The 19,174-nt window shown below is 46.4% G+C and overlaps 2 protein-coding genes across 3 annotated transcripts; one reads left to right on the top strand and one right to left on the bottom strand.

Annotated features, from left to right (window-relative positions):
- Positions 1-522: 522 nt before the first annotated feature.
- On the bottom strand, positions 523-1,827 carry drd6b (dopamine receptor D6b; the record flags this gene model as incomplete). The annotated part of the gene is made up of 1 exon (XM_079756829.1): positions 523-1,827. The coding sequence occupies exon 1, from the start codon at positions 1,642-1,644 to the stop codon at positions 523-525; it is 1,122 nt and encodes a 373-aa protein (XP_079612955.1). The 5' UTR covers positions 1,645-1,827.
- A 1,051-nt stretch (positions 1,828-2,878) lies between these two features.
- On the top strand, positions 2,879-19,082 carry LOC307090551 (TBC1 domain family member 12-like). 2 transcript variants are annotated; one of them, XM_079757262.1, is made up of 15 exons: positions 2,879-4,585; positions 6,756-6,870; positions 9,530-9,586; positions 11,150-11,280; positions 12,008-12,090; positions 12,530-12,647; positions 12,958-13,064; positions 13,204-13,284; positions 13,562-13,653; positions 13,869-13,940; positions 14,200-14,328; positions 14,533-14,642; positions 15,237-15,394; positions 15,719-15,822; positions 16,794-19,082. In XM_079757262.1, exons 1-15 carry the CDS (start codon positions 3,147-3,149, stop codon positions 16,860-16,862), a joined length of 2,865 nt encoding a protein of 954 aa, XP_079613388.1. In that variant the 5' UTR covers positions 2,879-3,146; the 3' UTR covers positions 16,863-19,082. The 2 variants fall into 2 exon arrangements, with proteins under 2 accessions (XP_079613388.1, XP_079613389.1); XM_079757263.1 differs by lacking the exon at positions 9,530-9,586.
- Positions 19,083-19,174: the final 92 nt, after the last annotated feature.

Here is a 19,174-nt window from a genome sequence, read left to right as displayed (position 1 = left end):
TTGGTGGAGAAATATTTGCATGTTTGACATCGTCCATTGCTGACAAGAACTATTCACGAAGGGAAGCGCACACCACGAAGACCTTCCCAAGAGAATAGAAAGAATTGATTCACCTATATGACCCTGTGGTGGAATTCGTGTTGGTGGAATAGTTGAAAAAATATGAATTTTCGTTCTGTTGACTGTGCACGAATATTGCTATGAAATTCGATGATTCAACAAGTCAGATTTAGTTGTAGGCCTAATTAACTAGTGTAAAAGTTCCAAGAAATTACCTAATAATAATATTAATGATTGTTATTATCATTATTATGATATTAACAAAAAAAAAGTTTTCCATTTTATGTTTTGCTGTTAAACTCGAACATTATAATAAAAAAACTCAAAATGTATCTCACCCTCATCAATCTACAGGATCTCCCTCGCGCTCCCAATAAAACCCCGCATTAAAGAGTCAAGTGCAGCCGGCCACTAAAGTCCTCGATTAGACCCGAGACTGGTGGATCCTGGCGTCCTGCGGGACTAGTCCTGGGTTTGACCCGGGAGGGCATAGCACTCCACGTGTCCAGAGGAATTGAACGGCATCAGGTGCAACGAAATCTCCGCTTCGCACTCAAACTGCAGGATGGCCGGCAGCAGCATACGTCCCCGGTTCCGTGAGGGGTCCGACACCACGGACACCTTATCGAAGCACTCCTCCAGGTCCTCCGCGTCATGCGCGCCGATGCACGGGAGCCTCTGCGCGCCGCCGCCTCCTCCACCGCCACCGCCGCCGGGCAGGGTGGCCTCCTTCTGGAGGGTGGTGTCGTGGTGATAGGACACCAGCTCGTTGCTGAAATCCACCGCCTCCACCGTGGAGCTCGAGCAGTATTTGTTGCAGCCCAGGATGGTGGAGAAGGCCTTCCTGAAGTCGGCGTTGAACGCGTAGATAACGGGGTTGAGCGAGGAGTTGGCCCAGCCAAACCACACGAAGATGTTGAAGGTGGTGTCGCTGACGCACAGCGGGTCGCCCAGGGTGTTGAGGTCGCAGAAGGGCACCACGCAGTTGAGCACGAAAAAGGGCAGCCAGCAGAACACAAACACGCCCATGATAATGGAGAGGGTCTTCAAAACTTTGGTCTCCTTCTTGAACGACGTCTTGAGGGAACTCTCCACGTGGTTGTTGTTGTTTTGCGCGCTGTGGCCCGCCGCTCTCTCCAACGACGATATCCTCCGAATCTGGGTTTGGGCGATCCGGAAAATGCGCGTGTAGGTCCCCACCATGATCACCACCGGGATGTAGAAGCTAATCAACGAGGAGGAGATGGCGTAAGTGCGGTTAAGGCTCGCGTTGCAGTCCTCCGCGTTGTTGTCCTCCGCGGTCTCGTTGTCCACCGCCGCCTTGTGCCAGTTGAGCTGCACGGGGATGAAGGAGATGAGCACGGAGAGGGTCCACGCCACGCCGATCATCACGAAGGCGAACCTCTGGGTCATTTTGCGCTCGTAGCGGAACGGGCTGGAGATGGCCCAGTAGCGGTCCATGCTGATGATGCACAGGTTGAGGATGGACGCCGTGGAGCACATGATGTCAAAGGCTATCCAGGTGTCGCAGAAGCGGCCGAAGGTCCAGCAGCCGGCCACCTCGGAGACCGCCTTCCAGGGCATCACCAGCACGGCCACGAACAGGTCCGACACGGCCAGGGAGATCACGAAGAAGTTGGTGACTTTGGAGCGGAGGTGACGGAACTTGATGACGGCGGCGCACACCAGCGTGTTGCCCAGCAGCGTGGACACGATCAGGACGAACAGGACGCAGCCGGTGAGCGCGCGGACGCTGCCGACCCCCCCGCCGCCCGCCGCTCCGTCCTGGTCTGCCTCGGGGTCGGTTTCTGTGGTGACGACTTGGTGATGGTGCTGGTGCTGATGGTGGTCTTGGCTGTCGTTGTGAAAACTCTCCATTGACCGTCTCCCAATAGCGTGCATTCACTAAGTTAAGTCTTAGTGGAAGTGCACGTGTCCTTGTAACTTCCAAGCCAAACGAAACTCTATAATAACCAAAGCCAGCGGTCTGTATCCAGTTCTTAGAGGCCGGCGGATCAGTTGAACGCGTCCGAGCAGCCGCGACGTGTCAGTGGTCTCGTGTCTGTGGAGGATTGGCAGCGCTCTGCGCGCCCAGCGCCTCGCGCTCATATTTCGAAGCATAGCGACGCACAACCTGTTACACCGTCAACTGCACACCCTGCGTTTGGTTTGAATTATAGGTTTCAGTCTCATAATTCAATGTAGAACTTAAAAAAAGCATTAAGGGTATTTTCTCTTTAGCGGATGTGTTGCACTTGTGCGCGCTGTCCGAGGTGCTGAAGGGAGTCCTGCACAGCCTGCCCTATACGCGAAGTGGGGGAGTTGAATTCCTACCTAAAAGTTCAAATAAAAATAACAGATACTTTTTATAAATTGTCAGCCCCAAAAACTCATTAATAACAGATTGACTCGACTCTTTGGTTAAGGCTCAAACGATGAGTCGCATCGATGCGTTCAAATCTCACCGCTACAGCCTACTTTACTTTTTTTTAAATCCTTGCCTTCCTGAAAGCAGTTGATCAGATCCAAGGGTCCGAACGTACAGTGGGCGTTACGGCCGGCTCCTCACTCGCTTCCCAACTAATCAGAGCTACTGTTCATCGTCATTTCAGCTCAACGATTGGTTAGTGACGGAGCTAGGCACCGCCCACTGTACGATTGGAAGCTTCGGTCTTCCAATGACCATGGAAGAACCCGCAGCCCGCAGTTGCAGCCATGACGCCAGCAGAGGGCGCTTGGTCTCAGACTCGCTAACACCCTCCTGCAGGCTATCCCCGCTTTCCCGGCTACGTCACTGGAATGTCAAAATGGCCACTCTCCACTGACAGAGGAAAGAACGCCTGTCAAGAATGATAATATTACACCGAGACCGAGATAACGTTTCGGTTTCTGGTTCAGCAAATTTGTGAATGAAAAACGGACTGCGACGTATTGTGTCACTGAGTGATCCCGTGGTGCTTTCGTAGAACGATAGTTTTCCAAGATGACGCGGAGCCTTCGGATGTGGCTCGAGCCGGGGCGGCGTTTCGCGTCGGGTCTCCTGTGATCGGATGTAAAAGCATGTGAGATCTTGGGGGGGAACTGACATGGACACGACCGGGGACGGCTCTTCTCAACCAGAGAGTACAAACGACAAAGAGGGATCGTGCTGCAGCTTCCGGCCGTCTACAGGTAACAACGAGCCGTCTGCTGTGCTCTCCGGTCATTACTGTGACAACCACCGCTTAGCAGACGTGATCTCCCAGAATCGAACCGGGGACCGGAATCCTCACGGGTTGACCCTTTCTGGTGACCCCGTGGATGTACAGCACGGGGCGTGCACGTCTGGATGCAATGCTGTAATTCAATGTGTTTGCACCGGGGCAACAATGCTGGATTTAGCCACAGGGGCAGAAATGTCCCCCGCATGCACTTATAACCGTAAGACCGGCTCTGAGGTAGTCTTGAGCGATTGCCGTGGGCAAGGGAGCTGCATCGCACCCCTCTCCCACCCCGGGGTGATGGCGGGCACGTGTATGGATGGGCACACAGCCTCCTGTTCTGATGCTGCTGCTGCTGACACAAGCAGACACGCCGATAGCCCGGGTAAAACGCCTCACACAATTCACAATTCCTCCCATTCGTCCCATGAAGACGTTAGGGAGACTCAAACTAATCTGGCCGATAAGACAGACGGAGATTCCTGCACGGAGAATCGGAATGTATTGAACTTTCAAGGTATGCCTGCAAACGCCAAGGAGTTAGAGTTCAAGTGTTGCATAAGCACGAGCCATGGCGAAGGGTCCCACATGGAGCAGGATTCGTTGTCAAACGGAAGCTGCCAACCTGCAGACCTTAGTCTAACGGGGGACGGAGGTGAAGTTGTTGCGGAGGCGGATGCTGAGCTCCCAAACGGTGAATTGGATATGGGGTTAGTCGATGGGGATTCGAACCTAGGTTTTCATTCGGGAGAGAAGTCTACCTCCTTATTTCCCACGGTGATTGTAGTTGAGAGCCCTCTCCCCTCTCAGACGAACTCACAGGATAACTTTTCTGGAACCTCTCTGGCCTCTACTGTAAGGACACTGCCGCCTAGCTCCATCCAAGACACTCCCTCAGGGCCTTCAGGGGCCGCTGTGCCCCTGGGTACCCCTAGCCCACAACAGTCCAAGGAAGAGAAGGAGGACCTCGTCGAAGCAGAGGCATTGGAGGCCGCCTCGGGCCTGCGAATTTCCTACTGCGGCTCCCCAGCCCCGGGCTTCCTCTCCTGCAGTGCGAGCTGCGAGTCTGCCCCCATCAGCCCCGGGTCCGGACCGGAGGCAGACGCCGACGAGGCTGAGCCTGAAGACACCTTCGACTACGAATCGGAGGAGAATGAGCATCCGGGGCCCGGCGTCACCCTGGGGCCCCGGAACACGTACGCCTCCAGCCGGAGACAAAGCGCCCCGGGGGAGCTGGCCAAGAGTGAGCAGCCCGGGGCGGGGGAGACGAACGCGGACGCCACCCTCCAGTCCAGGAGGCCCGGGCTGGCCGACTACTTTGGCAGGTAAAAACTGTTTTTTTTTGCGGAGTGTGGTCAAAGTGACGAGGGAGTTTCCGTTGACGACTTCACCTGATAAGGTGGGATAGGTTCCGTGGTTTGTCATTTTGCTTATATTTCGAACACAAGCACGGTAAAGAGTTCACATCCAATTGCGATTCCACTTTGCCAAGGGCTTGCAAATATGTCTTATATTATTTATTTAGGGTACGGGACACATGGTACATCCTGAAGTTGATGGTTTGTTTACTTCTTTTTATCAATCAGAAGTAGGGCTAAGGTCAGATCCACCGTCCAATGATGTCAGTACTGAGACATTTCTCTGCCATCCTTAGCCCAAAATATGCCCATGCTAAGCCCTTAAACCAAGGCAAGATGGAAAAACATACTGTAAAGAAAGTAACACAAGAATGTTGACACACACACAGAGAGAGTATTCCAATTACTGCCTGACAGGCAGATGATCTGACAAGGACACACAATATCATAACTGGGAAATGCCTATGAGGATGTGATTCATTCCAAGATTACGCGGCATGGATTAATGTGACGGTCTGTACTCACTGTGGAAACATTGTGAATACAGAGAAGACTATTGTTGGTGCAGGCAGGCAGGCGCACACACACACACACACACACACACACACACACACACACACACACACACACACACACACACACACACACACACACACACACAGGGAGAGAGAGAGAGTAAATGATAACACTGAGCAAGATTTACTGGAAGAACAGAGTGAATGAGAAACTGATGGCAACAATAGATAAACAGTGGAGCACTTTTCATTGAGCTGCTTCAAATCATGGAGCTGTGACACAGTAATTATACAGAAACACTTCGACCGGGGTTGCTTGGATTGGATTTGGCTCATTGGGTGTAAAATCGCAGCGTTTGGATTGATCATCCACCGAGAGCCGGTGTACCTTCAAACACTTGCCCTGCTGCTTACCATCATGAGCTAGCTTCCTGCAGCCTCCTCATTGCAGCGGCCTGGGGTGTGTGTGTGTGTGTGTGTGTGTGTGTGTGTGTGTGTGTGCGTGTGGGTGGGTGGGTGAGCGGTGAGGAAGGGTTCTCTGTAGTCCTTCAGGCTGGGTCTAGGTATCTGAGAGGTGGGGGGGGGTAACACCAGCCTGGCTGGGCAGCAGTCTGGGGTGCAAGGCTGAAGTCTGGCCCTCATTCAACATTTAGCGCACCGGGCCCGCGCAGCAGAACACAAAGCCCTGGGTTAAACCAGAAACCCTACCCTGTTACAGTAACCGTGGCGATGGAGAACACACACATGCGCACGCACAGACACACACACACACACACACACACACACACACACACACACACACGTATGCAGATACCCACACATGCACGCATGCACGTATGCAGGTACACACATACACATAAGCATGAACATGCACACACACACACACACACACACACACACACACACACACACACGTATGCAGATACCCATGCATGCACGTATGCAGATACACAGATACACACATACACATAAGCATGAACATGCACACACACATGCATACGCAGACGCACAATCATATGCACACGCACACACGTATTCACCACACACGATCACCTGCATAGATAACGTTCACCCAGACATACACGTATATGCATGTACACATGCACTCGCACACACATGCATATCAGACACACACACACACTTATGCATGCAGAAAGACATGCATGCACACACAAGGCAAATGTGTGCAGACAGACAGACTCACAAACTTCCTGCCAACTTGCAGTATATTGGTCCTCATTGGTCCTTTGGATCACAAAGACATGACTCACATGCAGACTTCCTTCATTACCCAATAAACCCACTCATCACTTTATAATGCTGATGGAAGCACACACGCACACGTTAACATAGTTTGTGCAGACTGATTTGTCATCGTGTCACGTTTCTTCCTCACCAACTAATAATAAACCACAAGCTAATCCTGTTAAAGACGATGGAAAGTCATTAAAAAGCATATTTCACTTCTGTAGTGAGACGAAATTCCAAGTCACATTAGTCACATGAATACTGGCACGGGACAAAACTAGGGGATGTATCAAAGACAACAGAAGACGGTCTCTTATAGAAACCCACCATGTCTTTCCAATTCAAAATTGTTTGTTTCCATGTCTGGCCCCCAGGGGCCTCTTCTCCAGGAAGCAGCGGCCCTCGAGCCAGAGTGCCCCGGGCTGGAAGCTGTTTGGTAAAGTCCCCCTCAAGGAGAGCCCCACCAAGAACGCCCGGACCATCCAGCAGGTATGTCGTCTCGGAGCTCCGCCGTCACCTGACCTTCACACTTAGGTTTCACACCCGCAACCCCAAACAGCTCCGGCTCAGGTTCTCCGGCCCCCCACACAAGATTCTTGAACGTGGGGGTGGGGGGGCTCTTAGAGAGTCTTGTGGTTGAAGAGAGGAGTTGTTCACATACTAAAGTGATGACGCCTTTGAGTTTGTGGATCAGAGGATGAATGGATTATGCTCAGCGAGGGACACACAAAATGACAGCCCCCCCCCTGATTTGCATTAATTCTGCCTGGTGCCTGGCCATAAGAACTGTCATTTAATGTGAAATAGTGGAAGTGCTGTCATATGGTGACAAAACGAGCTGTGATTGTGGTTGGTGATGCGTAATGACTAAATGAATGGGGATATGATCTGTCATAACAATGCACTGTGAAATTCCCTGATGATTATTATAATGATACATTACAATTTGGTAATGGACCAAGGCTTACATACGTGCCTGTACTCACAGGCCTCACCGCTTGAATGAATTATCCCTGGTTATATGTTATATTCCTGCTTCTATTTCAGTATCAGATCACTGCTTCAGTGAATGTTAGGCAAACATTCAGCCTACGTCCAGCACAGTGTTTACATTACTGGCATACCCCTAGTTTAACTAGCTTGCAAACTGTTGCAAATTCTTAGCATTTCAAAGAGATGAACAGAGAGCACGTGTTTAAACTCTATCTCCTTCGGTCTCTCTGACTGCTAGGCAATGCTACCTTTATCCCTGTGAGACATGGTTGGCTACCATTGGACAGGCTTTAGGTACATAACAGAGTTATTCATTGTTGGAGAGCTATGCTATTATTAACTTGTCTTCCAGCTCAACTCGCTTACTGTTACACTGTAACAGTCAGGTGTGCGCAGTTGTTGGACATGCTTTGTGTTGCTACAGCACTCTCCCTTTGTCTTTAGGATTCAGTGGCATTGGTAATGTTGTAGGGAAAATCTTCTCTGCGTATGTTTACCTTTTTACTTTCATATTTAACATGGGAAGTTCCTCTCCAGAGTTATACTGTTTGGGTTGAAGGCTTCTAGCTCAAATTCCCATTAGGTTTGCACAACAAATCAATGATCAATACACCTCATATACACTCAGGGTAGTAAATCAATGATCAATACACTTCATATACAATCAGGGAAACAAATTAATGATCAATACAACTCATATACACTCAGAGTAGCAAATCATTGATCAATACACCTCATATACACTTAAGGTAACTATTACCCTCTAAATACACATTTTTGTACCTTTTTAAGCCTGATTTAGTCAGCATGCGTGATCTACGCCAGCCTACTGTGATTTGTACCGTGCCAAAGATATGCCATCACAAGTATCCGATGTATGATGATCATAATAACCGGTTCCAAGTCATCCAGTGTTTCCTATGGGTATGAGCGATGGGTATGAGTGATCCCCCCTGAGGGTTGAAATCAGCCTACCAGATTCAATCTGCATCATTAAACGTGCAGAGCACAATGAGAGGATGGGATCCTACTTGTGATGTTTGGGCAGGGAGTGTTTTTTAGCACCTTGACGATAAAAGGGCATTCCGGAAGGTAGTTCCAGTTTGACCTCCTGGTTGATAGTGTCGGAATTACACAGTGATTCGTATTAAGGACTTCACCTAAAGCGAGAAAGGAAGGAGTGGGAGGGAGATCGAAGGAGAGAGGAAAATGGAGAGATAATACAAGAAGGAGGGAGAGGGGAAGAGAGGTGAGGAGGAGGGACAAAGGAAGAGGGAGGGAGAGTGAAGGAGAGAGATGAATTGAGAGATGATAGAAGAGGAAGGGAGAGGGGTGAAGACAAAGGAAAAGGGAGTGAGAGAAAGACTGAGGGGAAGAAGAAGAGAGGGAAAGGGAGTGAGACGGATTTACAACCACGTCAGCCAGGTTTTGGCAGCACAAACTTTGGCCTGTCTGCTCCAGCATCTGTTCAGACACTCTGGTCCAGATGGTAACTGGATCCCAGCCCACAGAGCCCTGTTGGCTGTTCTCTGACCCAGAGACAGATTTCGTCAATGACTTGGACCGGATCCTAGATTGAAATCTGGTCTGAGATCCAGAGTCAAAGCCAACGTTTCTGACTATAGGCCTACAGTGTTGTTGTTCTTACGTTCTTTGTTTCTTTCGTCCTTTCTTTCCTTCGTTTCTCCATTCTTCCGTGCTTTTGCCCTTCTCTTCTTATGTTCTTTCTTTCCATGGAGATGAAGCCACATATGTGCTTTCTGAAAGGAAACAATTATTCTATTTCTTTATTAATATTTCTTTGGAAATTATTCCCAGGATTACTTGCGCATATGTTAACATTGGCAGTTTGTGTTTGTGTCTCACAAAGGGGACTTTTTGGTGAGGGTTCAAATGTTTCTATTGTATTATAATGTGTTAATCTTAAAACCCATACAAAGTATTTTTGTGTGTTTCTATGTTTCATATTACAAGCTGCAGAGCCTCTAAGCTCAAGGTTTAACTAACTATTCTGCGTGTGTTGATCTGTTGCATCAGCTTTCTATTTCTATTATCATTGAAAGGGGAAGAACAATCCGATTGTGTTTCGCTGGGACACCAATGTAATGTATTGAAATATAAATCTGTAGTTCCAATCTGTCGTTTGTTCCTCCAGGAAAGCCACCCAGGGGGCATGACCTCTGTGTCCACTCCTGACCTCTTGACCTCCGGGGTACGGCTCTTTCCTTCTCTCCTTCTCATACCAACCACCATTCTTCCTCCCTATTCCTCCCCATTCCTCCGATCTTTCGTTCTTCACAGTCCGTCTCATCGCTTGGATGTTCTGTCACCTAAGCCTTGTCTCGTCAATGAGCTCTTTTGGACTTTTGAATTGTATTTCTTTGTATTTCTTTGTGGTTTCACTGTTTGTTAAGCCCACCTTTGTTCATCCTTCATTCATCATGCTTAAGCTGTAAATCCCAGTGAGGTTTTCAGAGCTGTTTCATACCTGATGTTCAAATGGTTCCGTGCTATCGTCACAAGTCAATGATGATCAGTAAAATACAAAATTTGGTTTCTCAACCAATATTCTAAATGCTGAAACGAAACCCAGTTTGAATCTGATAGAGGAACAGATCTACTACAGACCCAGATCAACTGAGCCTCCATGGCCACTATGAGAGCAAACCAAATATCCTGTTATTCCGGACCGACGTTTACATCACACAGCCTAAACCATCGCACTTCCCCCCCCTGTACTTCCCCAAACCACTTCGATGCATCTCACTCTCCTCGTCGCAATGAAAGTACTCCACAACATCCCCACTGTAAAACAACAGAGGCTGATGGGAAATGTAGTCTCTATCCAAAATAATGGTTTGGGAACCTTGTTTGTTTGGTTTTTAGTTTGGATTTTTACAATGTTTAATTCCGAAGGACGGTATTACTTTACTATTTAATGTACAGCAGATCTAAATACTTTGTGTCGGAAGCTGTTTAGGTAAGCACCTCCCTTTGAATTTCTTCCAAATAGAAACATTGATTGTATATAGTGGGTGAGGTTTTCTGAAATGACTCTGAACAACTAGGAAGTCTTGCGCTGACATCACTGTGGCTATTGCAGCAGCAGCACCACCATCATTACCATCACCGCCCCCATACCTATCCCCAACTCACACAGCCAAGCCACGTGGAGGCTGTCTCTGTGGGGTCTTACTGAGAGTCATCCCTCCGTCCACCGTGACTCCACTTCTAGATCTTCTGGTTCCTTGTGACTGCCTGAAGGACCTCATATGATCACTCCTTTGACACACATATGCACACACACACACATATACACACACACACACACATACACGCGCAAATCATAGCCTCAAGACATGCATGCATACCTAATCTGGCAAACACATGCTCAAATATAAAAAAACACACACACACACACACACACACACACACACACACACACACACACACCTTTGCCCAGACACATACACTCCCCCCTTCACACAGACACACCTTCACAGACAAAACTTCAAACATAAACAAATCATAGCCCCAAGACATGCATGCGTACCCAATCTGGCAAACACATGCTGAAATACACACACACACACACACACACACACACACACACACACACACACACACACACACACACACACACACACACATACACACATACACACACACACACTTATTCTAAATCCATCATTCTCACGCTGTGTTTTCTGCGTGTGTGTGTTGGCAGTGTTTAATGGCGTTACTATGGTGATTCAGCTGTGTGATGTTGTTGCAGGAATATGAAGTGCGGCAAGGCAGGGCGTCGGCAGGCTCCTCTCCTACCCAGCATGCCATGGGGCGCAGTAGGAAGAACCTGGAGTTTGAGCCTCTGTCCACCACCGCCTTGATCCTGGAGGACCGACCCGCGTGAGTTAAGATCCGTGCTGGGTTCACCCACATCTGCATCACTCACATCTGCATGTTGATTACTCATATCGCATAGTGTCCCACATTTCATTCAAACTGCTGCTCTTTCTCTGCTTCTTCAACACTTATATCCTTCCTTCTCATAGATGATTCGATGAATTCATGATAACTTCGAGATATGTCGCATGAAATATAGAATATTTGACATTGGTGAAATATCAGTTGTATTGAGAAAGGACGACTTTAAAGTTTTTTTCCTAATCATTGCTGGACCCTGCAGAAGTCAACGTCTTTTATTCATCCAAGGCTGTGAATGGCCATTGAAACTCATGATACTATAGGCTCCCACCAACTATGAAACATACATTAAAAACCAGAAAACAAACCAGTATCAATGCTAAAACAAAATAAAGCATCTAAAATAGAATAAAACACAGAAAAAGCAGCAATACCATCAACAATATCATCACTGTGTAGGAGTTCAACTGTCAAAACTTCCCCATCACCTTTCATGTTGGTTTTCAATAAGAGCCCTGGGATATCTCCCACTGTTAAGCCTGGATGTGCATACGATTGCCAAAACAAACCCACCGGCCCCTTCAAGCCAGTTGGCCCTTAGGCAGCGGCTCTGTGGCTGTATAGTGAGTACACCTCGCTGCCGCCATACTGGATCCCCGGTTGCCTTGTTTTGTATATACATGTGAGGAAACTGGGCCTTCCTGTGCAGGAACCTGCCGGCCAAGTCCCTGGAGGAGGCCCAGAGACACCGGCAGCAGTACAACGAGATGGTGGCCGAGGCCAAGAAGAGAGGTAAGGAGAGCCCCCCCCCCCCCCCCCCCCCCCCCCGAGGGTCACCTGATCTCCTGGATGTCATGGGTCTGACGTGATGTAACCGCCTCAGGTGCCCTCCAGTGCCTTTATGTCTGACGTGATGCCACCGCCTCCAGCGCCTCCAGTGCCTTATCTCCTCTCTGTACCCTTTGTACAGAGGCTGTTTTAATCACTTAGTGGAGAAATAAATACTTCATTCCATTTTTTTTCCTATCTTATAAAAGTTCAAAATCTAAAGACAACATGGCAGTAGCTCTCGAAAGTAAATGAGGATGGTCTAGGATATACATCATACAGAATGCCAATGTTATATTATGAGAAGAGAGGAAAGACGCCCAAAGCGGGCTCCTGGATACACGTAACGGAGTAAAGGAAGACGGGGTAGCTGTGTAACGCTCTGAGCGTTGTGTCTGTCCAGAGCTCAAGGAGGCCCAGAAGAGACAGAAGCAGGTGAGGGAGAGGTTGAAGCAAGAGGAGAGCATCGCCAACGCCATGGTGGTCTGGAACAACGACATCCTGCCCCACTGGGACTCCATGTAGGCACCACGCTCTGTGTGTGTGTGTGTGTGTGTGGTTTTATTGTATTTGTTCATGCTTGGGTGTGTTATGCATGTGTGTAAGTGTTTGCCCACCCCTGTGTGTGTTTGTTTGTTTGTATATGAGTATTTTCGATGTCTATGATTAGGTGTATGAAAACAGCAATATGTATCTGTTGAGTGAGTGTTGTAACTGCAGTGTGTGTGCATTGAGTGTGTTTTGTAACCGCTGTTCAGTGTGTTTGTACCCAGTGTGTGTGTGTGTGTGTGTGTTGAGTGTATTTTGTAACTGTGTGTGTGTGTGTTGCAGGAGGGCCAGTCGCAGGGCCAGGGACCTGTGGTGGCAGGGCCTCCCTCCAAACGTCAGGGGCCGAGTCTGGAGCCTGGCCATCGGCAACGAGCTCAACATCACCCCGGGTACACACACAGGAAAACACAGGACACAAACCCACACACACAGGAAACACACACATACACTTTCTCCAATTCCTCTATTTGAACTCTATAATAAACCCACCTCCGACATCCTTTGTGTTTCCCCTCCTCCCCTCCTCAGAGCTGTATGAGATCTTCCTGTCCAGGGCGATGGAGAAGTGGAGGACCTTCGACGAGAGCCCTTCGGAGAGCGACGCAGACGGTATTCCAACCTGCCCGCCTCTATTTGTAATCAAAAGAATCTGAAGATGAATGAGACTCTTTGAAGACAGACCCGCTTCACTCGGATACAAGGGTGCATTGTTAGGTTCAACACTTATTGTGATTTGATTCTCCAACCCACGTCTGGAGAACATGCTCTCAGGCCAAAGTTCTCACTTTGTAAAATAAAGGGCTTGGTTCTTGTTTTTTGAAAGTGAAGGCGTTGACCTGGTTGTTGTTTTGTCCAATAAAAGCGTGTCCGTGTCTCTGGGGTTTAGACGGAGCGTCGCTGGCGGACCGAGAGTCCAGCCTGGAGCTCATCAAGCTGGACATCTCCAGAACCTTCCCTTCGCTCTACATCTTCCAGAAGGTAGGTGTGTGTGTGTGTGTGTGTGTGTGTGTGTGTGTGTGTGTGTGTGTGTGTGTGTGTGTGTGTGTGTGTGTGTGTGTGTGTGTGTGTGTGTGTGTGTGTGTGTGTGTGTGTGTGTGTGTGTTGTTTTACTAGTAACCTTTGCCCTGTGTGGATCAACTCAACCACTGGAGTAAATTGTCTTCAATGTCACGCTGTTCCGCTCTCCGACACAGGATGGTCCTTATCACAACCTGCTGCACAGCATTCTGGGAGCCTACACCTGTTACAGGCCTGACATCGGATACGTGAGTCTCACACTCACACAAACACACGCACCACACACACACTGTATAAGTCGAGTTTATTTAAGGTGTTTCAGTTCATTCTACTGTGATAACCCTCTACTCCCTTCCTCTTTTCTCTTCCTGTTTCTTTTGTTTTTCTTCTCTTTATCTCTTACTCTTCTCTATGAGTTTCTCTGTGTCTTGTCTGTGTGTGTGTGTATTCCCTCTATGTCGCTCTCTGTGTTCTCTATGTGTGTTCTCTCTCTGTCTCTCTCCCTAGGTCCAGGGCATGTCCTTCATAGCGGCTGTGCTCATACTGAACATGGAAGAGGCTGACGCGTTCATCTCCTTCGCCAACCTCATCAACAAGCCGTGTCAGATGACCTTCTTCAGGGTGGATCACGAGCTGGTGGGCACACACACAAGTAGCATGCACACACAAGCACGAACACTAACATACACATACATTATAATGGACACAACAAATTACACAAAAAATAGTTGCCCTAAAAGGAAAATCGCACAAATCCCATTTCACCTCCCCTCCTCTTTCCATCTCATTTATTTGCCTCCATCTTCTTCTTCTGTTCTCGTGTTTGAATCCCTCCGGCAGATGCTGAAGTACTTTGGGGCGTTCGAGGTGTTCTTTGAGGAGAACCTGCCTCGTCTTTTCAACCATTTCCTCTCCTCGAACCTGACCCCTGACCTCTACCTCATCGACTGGTGAGCGTTCAATAATCTTTGAGCAGGGAAAGAGAAAGTGAAAGCACAAGTACACTGTTCTCGTAATTATTATTCTATGTTCTGCTTGATTGTGTGAGGCAATCGGCAACGTGAGAAACTGTACGATAATTTGGAATAGATTCAGGATGTTTTTCTTTAAAGCATCTATGTGGATTTCAGCTATATGCGGATTGAGCTTTTACGAAGCTCTTCAACAGGGTTACATTAGATCCTTCACAATTAGAAATGGCTGTGTCCTCAATCACTTCTGCCTCCACCTTCTCCACCCATCCCCAACTCTTTCCCTTGCTCGTTTCATCCATTCAATCATAGACCCAACCCAACTTTATTCATCGAGCGCGGCTCGTGTTAAACTGTGATATAAAGTGTTAAACAAGGGAACCGACGTGTTTATTTTTAGAATGACAACATAAAGCTGACAAGAACCTGTGGAGAGCTGCATTTGGTTGACACACCAGGCCTGCTAGATCAGAAGAAAGCGAAGCGAAAAACGCTGTGATTGAATATTTTGTTAATGAAATCCCCCACTCTCCCCTCTCCATCTGGTCTCCCTTCGGGGCCTCCCCCCCCCAGGATCTTCTCCCTGTACACCAAGCCCTTCCCCCTAGACGTGGCTTGCCGGGTCTGGGACGTCTTCTGCCGGGACGGGGAGGAGTTCCTGTTCCGGGTGGGCCTGGGCATCCTCCGTCTCTACCAGGACATCCTGCTCCAGATGGACTTCATCCACATAGGTCAAGACTTTTCCCCCCTCTCCTCCAGTCGTTCTCTGGCGGTCTTGGCTGCTAACGTGCTCTTCACTTAGCCCCCTGTGGGAATGACTTTCTTTGGATGATATAGTGGCCAGGGGGTTGGATCACCAGGAATAATATGTGGGTTTGATCCTTACAGACTGCCTGAAGGCATACTTGCGCAAGTAGCTCAACCCTAACTGATCCCTAATATATCGGTATTCACTGTTACAAGCTTTGGGTAAAAGTATCTGCTAAATGAATAGATAGTTCTGACTTTTTACTTTGGTCTATACTGACCTTTTCTGTTATTCTCTTCCATTCCAGCTCAGTTCCTGGCCCGCCTCCCTGATGAAGACCTTCTCTCTGATAGGCTGTTCTCCTGCATCGCAGCGACGCCCATGCTGAGCGGCAACAGGAAGTGGAACCAGGTAAATTCCTGTGTCCGCTCAGTCTAAAATAGAACTCTCAAACCAGTCCACCGAGGGCCAGAGCCTTTGGAGTTGTTTTCTTTCTGGAAAGGTCATGTTTATTTAGCGGAGTGGTCTGCAACCTAACCTTCCAAGCTTCAAGCAGTCTTAAGCAAACACTGAGATATGCTGGGCCGCCTACAACCACGTCTGCTGTAGTGACCCAGATTTCAGAGTCCAATTCCTAGATTATAGGGTAGGAAGCACATAGTTTGGGAGACGATATTTACATACAGTCTGTCTATAACCTAAACAGAGGACTACTGTCATAACTACAGTGGTGCTCTGAAACAGCACCACTGTTTGTACATATTGTCACATGGGACAATGTATACACACACATGCAGCCGGCATTTAAAATATGGAGCATATGGTGGGTAGGAGATGGTAAAATAAGCCTTGAGGAAGTCATAAGCTGATTCCTAAGGGGCCATATCTCATTTCAACCAGCAGTTGCGACACAAGGAGTAGACGTCATATCATAAGGAATGAGACAATGTTTATTTAGAAAACACAGTGGCAGTTTGAAGTTTCCTTTCTCTTGATCTCTCTCTTGGCCTTTCCAATGTTTATTACCATCTAAACATGAGTTTAGATGAGAGTAAACCTCAGTAAACGGACATGGATTCATTCCCAGTACCCACAGCGCCCTCTGGTGTCTCATTCTGTGCTTGCTGTTTTTTTGTCAAAATCCTATGCTCTGCCTGTCACATAGACAAATGGCCTCCTGTGTGTGATTTGTTTGAGATTATATTATTAATTAAAAAATGAATTTCTCTTTCTCAAGCAAACATACATCATCATATCAGAAGGTTCTCAATACAAATAAATAAGACATAAACTCATGCTAATGTTGAAACATGTCTCTCTCTCCCTTTCTCTGTCTCTCTGTCTCTGTCTCTCTGACTGTCTGTGTCTGGCTCTCCCCACAGGTATTCACCTCATTGATGAAGGATCCTAAAGAGACCGAGAAGAGTGGGGGCATGATGCAGAGAAGCTGACCTCTGACCTCATTCACAATGAGACCTGCCTGATTTCGATAACCGTTTTTAATGCCTTCCAGGTTTGGTTGAGGGAAGAGTCGGCCATCTTGATCGGAACTCCTGGTTCTTTTTTAAAAAGAAATGAGATTCTTCGATTCTTTCAAGTTTGATAGTTGAGGGTAGAATTTTGATGGTCATCCTCTGGTAAGAGACGATAATGATGCTGGCATGAGTGGAGACATAAGGGAGGAGATATTAAGTGAAATTACATTTAATTACAGACTTGAATGGAAAAAATAAGTCAATAATTATTACTAATGAAGTTTTAATAATATCATAGCTAGTAGAGACAGATCTAAATGTGTGTCAATTATGTGTTGCCTAAATCATGTTTTCCACCAAGCAACATTTTGGACAATGAAAGAACAAAATATAGAGAAGAAGAAACAAAGTGAACGGTTATAGTGGAAGATGTACACTATCAGTGACAGATAAACCACATAACTGACATTGCAGTGGAGAGGCTGTGTATGGACTGAGCAATGTTAATACAAGTGTTTAGGCATATCTTAATGAAAAGTCTAAACATGAAGTGCATTGTTTAAGTTAGTATTGTTGAAGTTAAGGTAATTCTATCCCCATAAGATACCTAAATGATAGCTCTGTCACTTTGTTTGTGTTTATGTGTTTTTGTGGGTGTTTTAACATTCCTTAAGACCGGGGCAATATGGACAAAGTCTTTCAGTGATAGTATTGTTCAGTTGTTTGAAATGTGACATCAGTCCTATTTGTTGTCTTTTTTAAAAACAAGACATCAGGAGAATCGGCCTTGTGAGCTAATTCCAATGTCATATTAATGAACTGTTCAACATAATGTTTTTTATTTTGATATATGAAATATGAAATCATCCAAGTCTGATCCATGTCACCTCTTCAACTGAACGCAATGATAAGATCAATCCATGTTTCCACTCCAACTCCTATAAAAGCTGCAAAAGGGCTATACAATGGTTTTTTCCTGCTGGCATGATCAAATCTAACCCAGAAGGATCAAATTATAATCCTTTGTCTTAATTGAATATGTAAAAAAATGTGTTTGGTAAGATACGACCTCAACACCATTTGACACTATGCGGGTAAAATGATCATATAGCAAATCCATTGTCTTACGTCATTCAATAGATTGAAACCAAGTATGGCTTCAATCAGCCAGCTGGACTTTGTTGCTTTACTCCACCTGTTTAAAGGGAACCTTGTGTGTATGTTTCCAGTATGTCCGCCACAATTAGGGCACAGCTTTCTGGTTCCAATTTCATGGTGGTCATGTGATCGTTGTGTAGCACTTGAGAGGGGAATGTCGAGGCAGGATCTCCTGCAGTTTAAACCTGTGAAATATTCCATCATAAATACAGCATAGGGTGTACTGTATTTGTGTGGAAGTGCACTCCAAAAATGGATTCTACACTTAAGTGTATCTTGGACCAAGAGTTATAATGCTCTTAAAATAGGGCCTTGAAATGTTTTAAAATGTCTAGTTTTCCTTAGGTAAAAAGTCTTTTGTTTTTATTATATATTTGTTTATATAAATTCTGAAATATGATTAAAGTTACATTAGTTAGAATTGAGGACAATTTCTCAACAACAAAAGTTATATGACCATATATATATATTACTGATTTAACAGAAATTTAAGTGCAATGAAACAAGTCTTAGAGACCTCAGTATAAATATCTCCTCATATTTGAAATAATATTGTTACATTTTCACATGCAACATTTTCATAATATGTACTGTTGAAAAACTTGTCAAAATGTGTTTATCTGTTACAGACCTTTTTATGAATTTTCTAAATAATTTTGTAACATTTTCACATGGGACAATTTCATAACACCTATTCTAAATATCTGTAATACCTTTAAAACGAATATTTGTCCAAACATTTCGTTTTAATATGTTGTATCGGGAAACACCATTGATCATGAATTTTCCATGCTAATATGCAAAATATTCCTCCGCAGCTAGTATAGTATCTTCATCTAGTGGATGAAATATGATGTTTATTGTATTATATTGTATGGCTGTAAAATGTATCTCCAGCTTCTCTTTTCCTATGCTTTGACTTCTGTATAGTTTTCACAAGAATAACTATTCGGGTACACGAAAAGTAGATGTACATACTTTGTAAATTGATTTACCCTTGTTACAATGTTCAACAACTGAAATTAAGAATCCTGTGAATAAATGAACAATAAGAGCATTTTACAACTGCCTTATAACTGTGAACTTGCACCTCACCGCCAGACCCCAAGGTGACGCTATTTCAGGAGCAT

Source organism: Pollachius pollachius (assembly GCF_949987615.1).
Source record: "Pollachius pollachius genome assembly, chromosome: 19".
NCBI classification, from domain to species: Eukaryota; Metazoa; Chordata; class Actinopteri; order Gadiformes; family Gadidae; genus Pollachius; species Pollachius pollachius.
The sequence above is the reverse complement of the archived record's forward strand: the minus strand, read 5'-3'. Positions and strand labels throughout refer to the sequence as shown.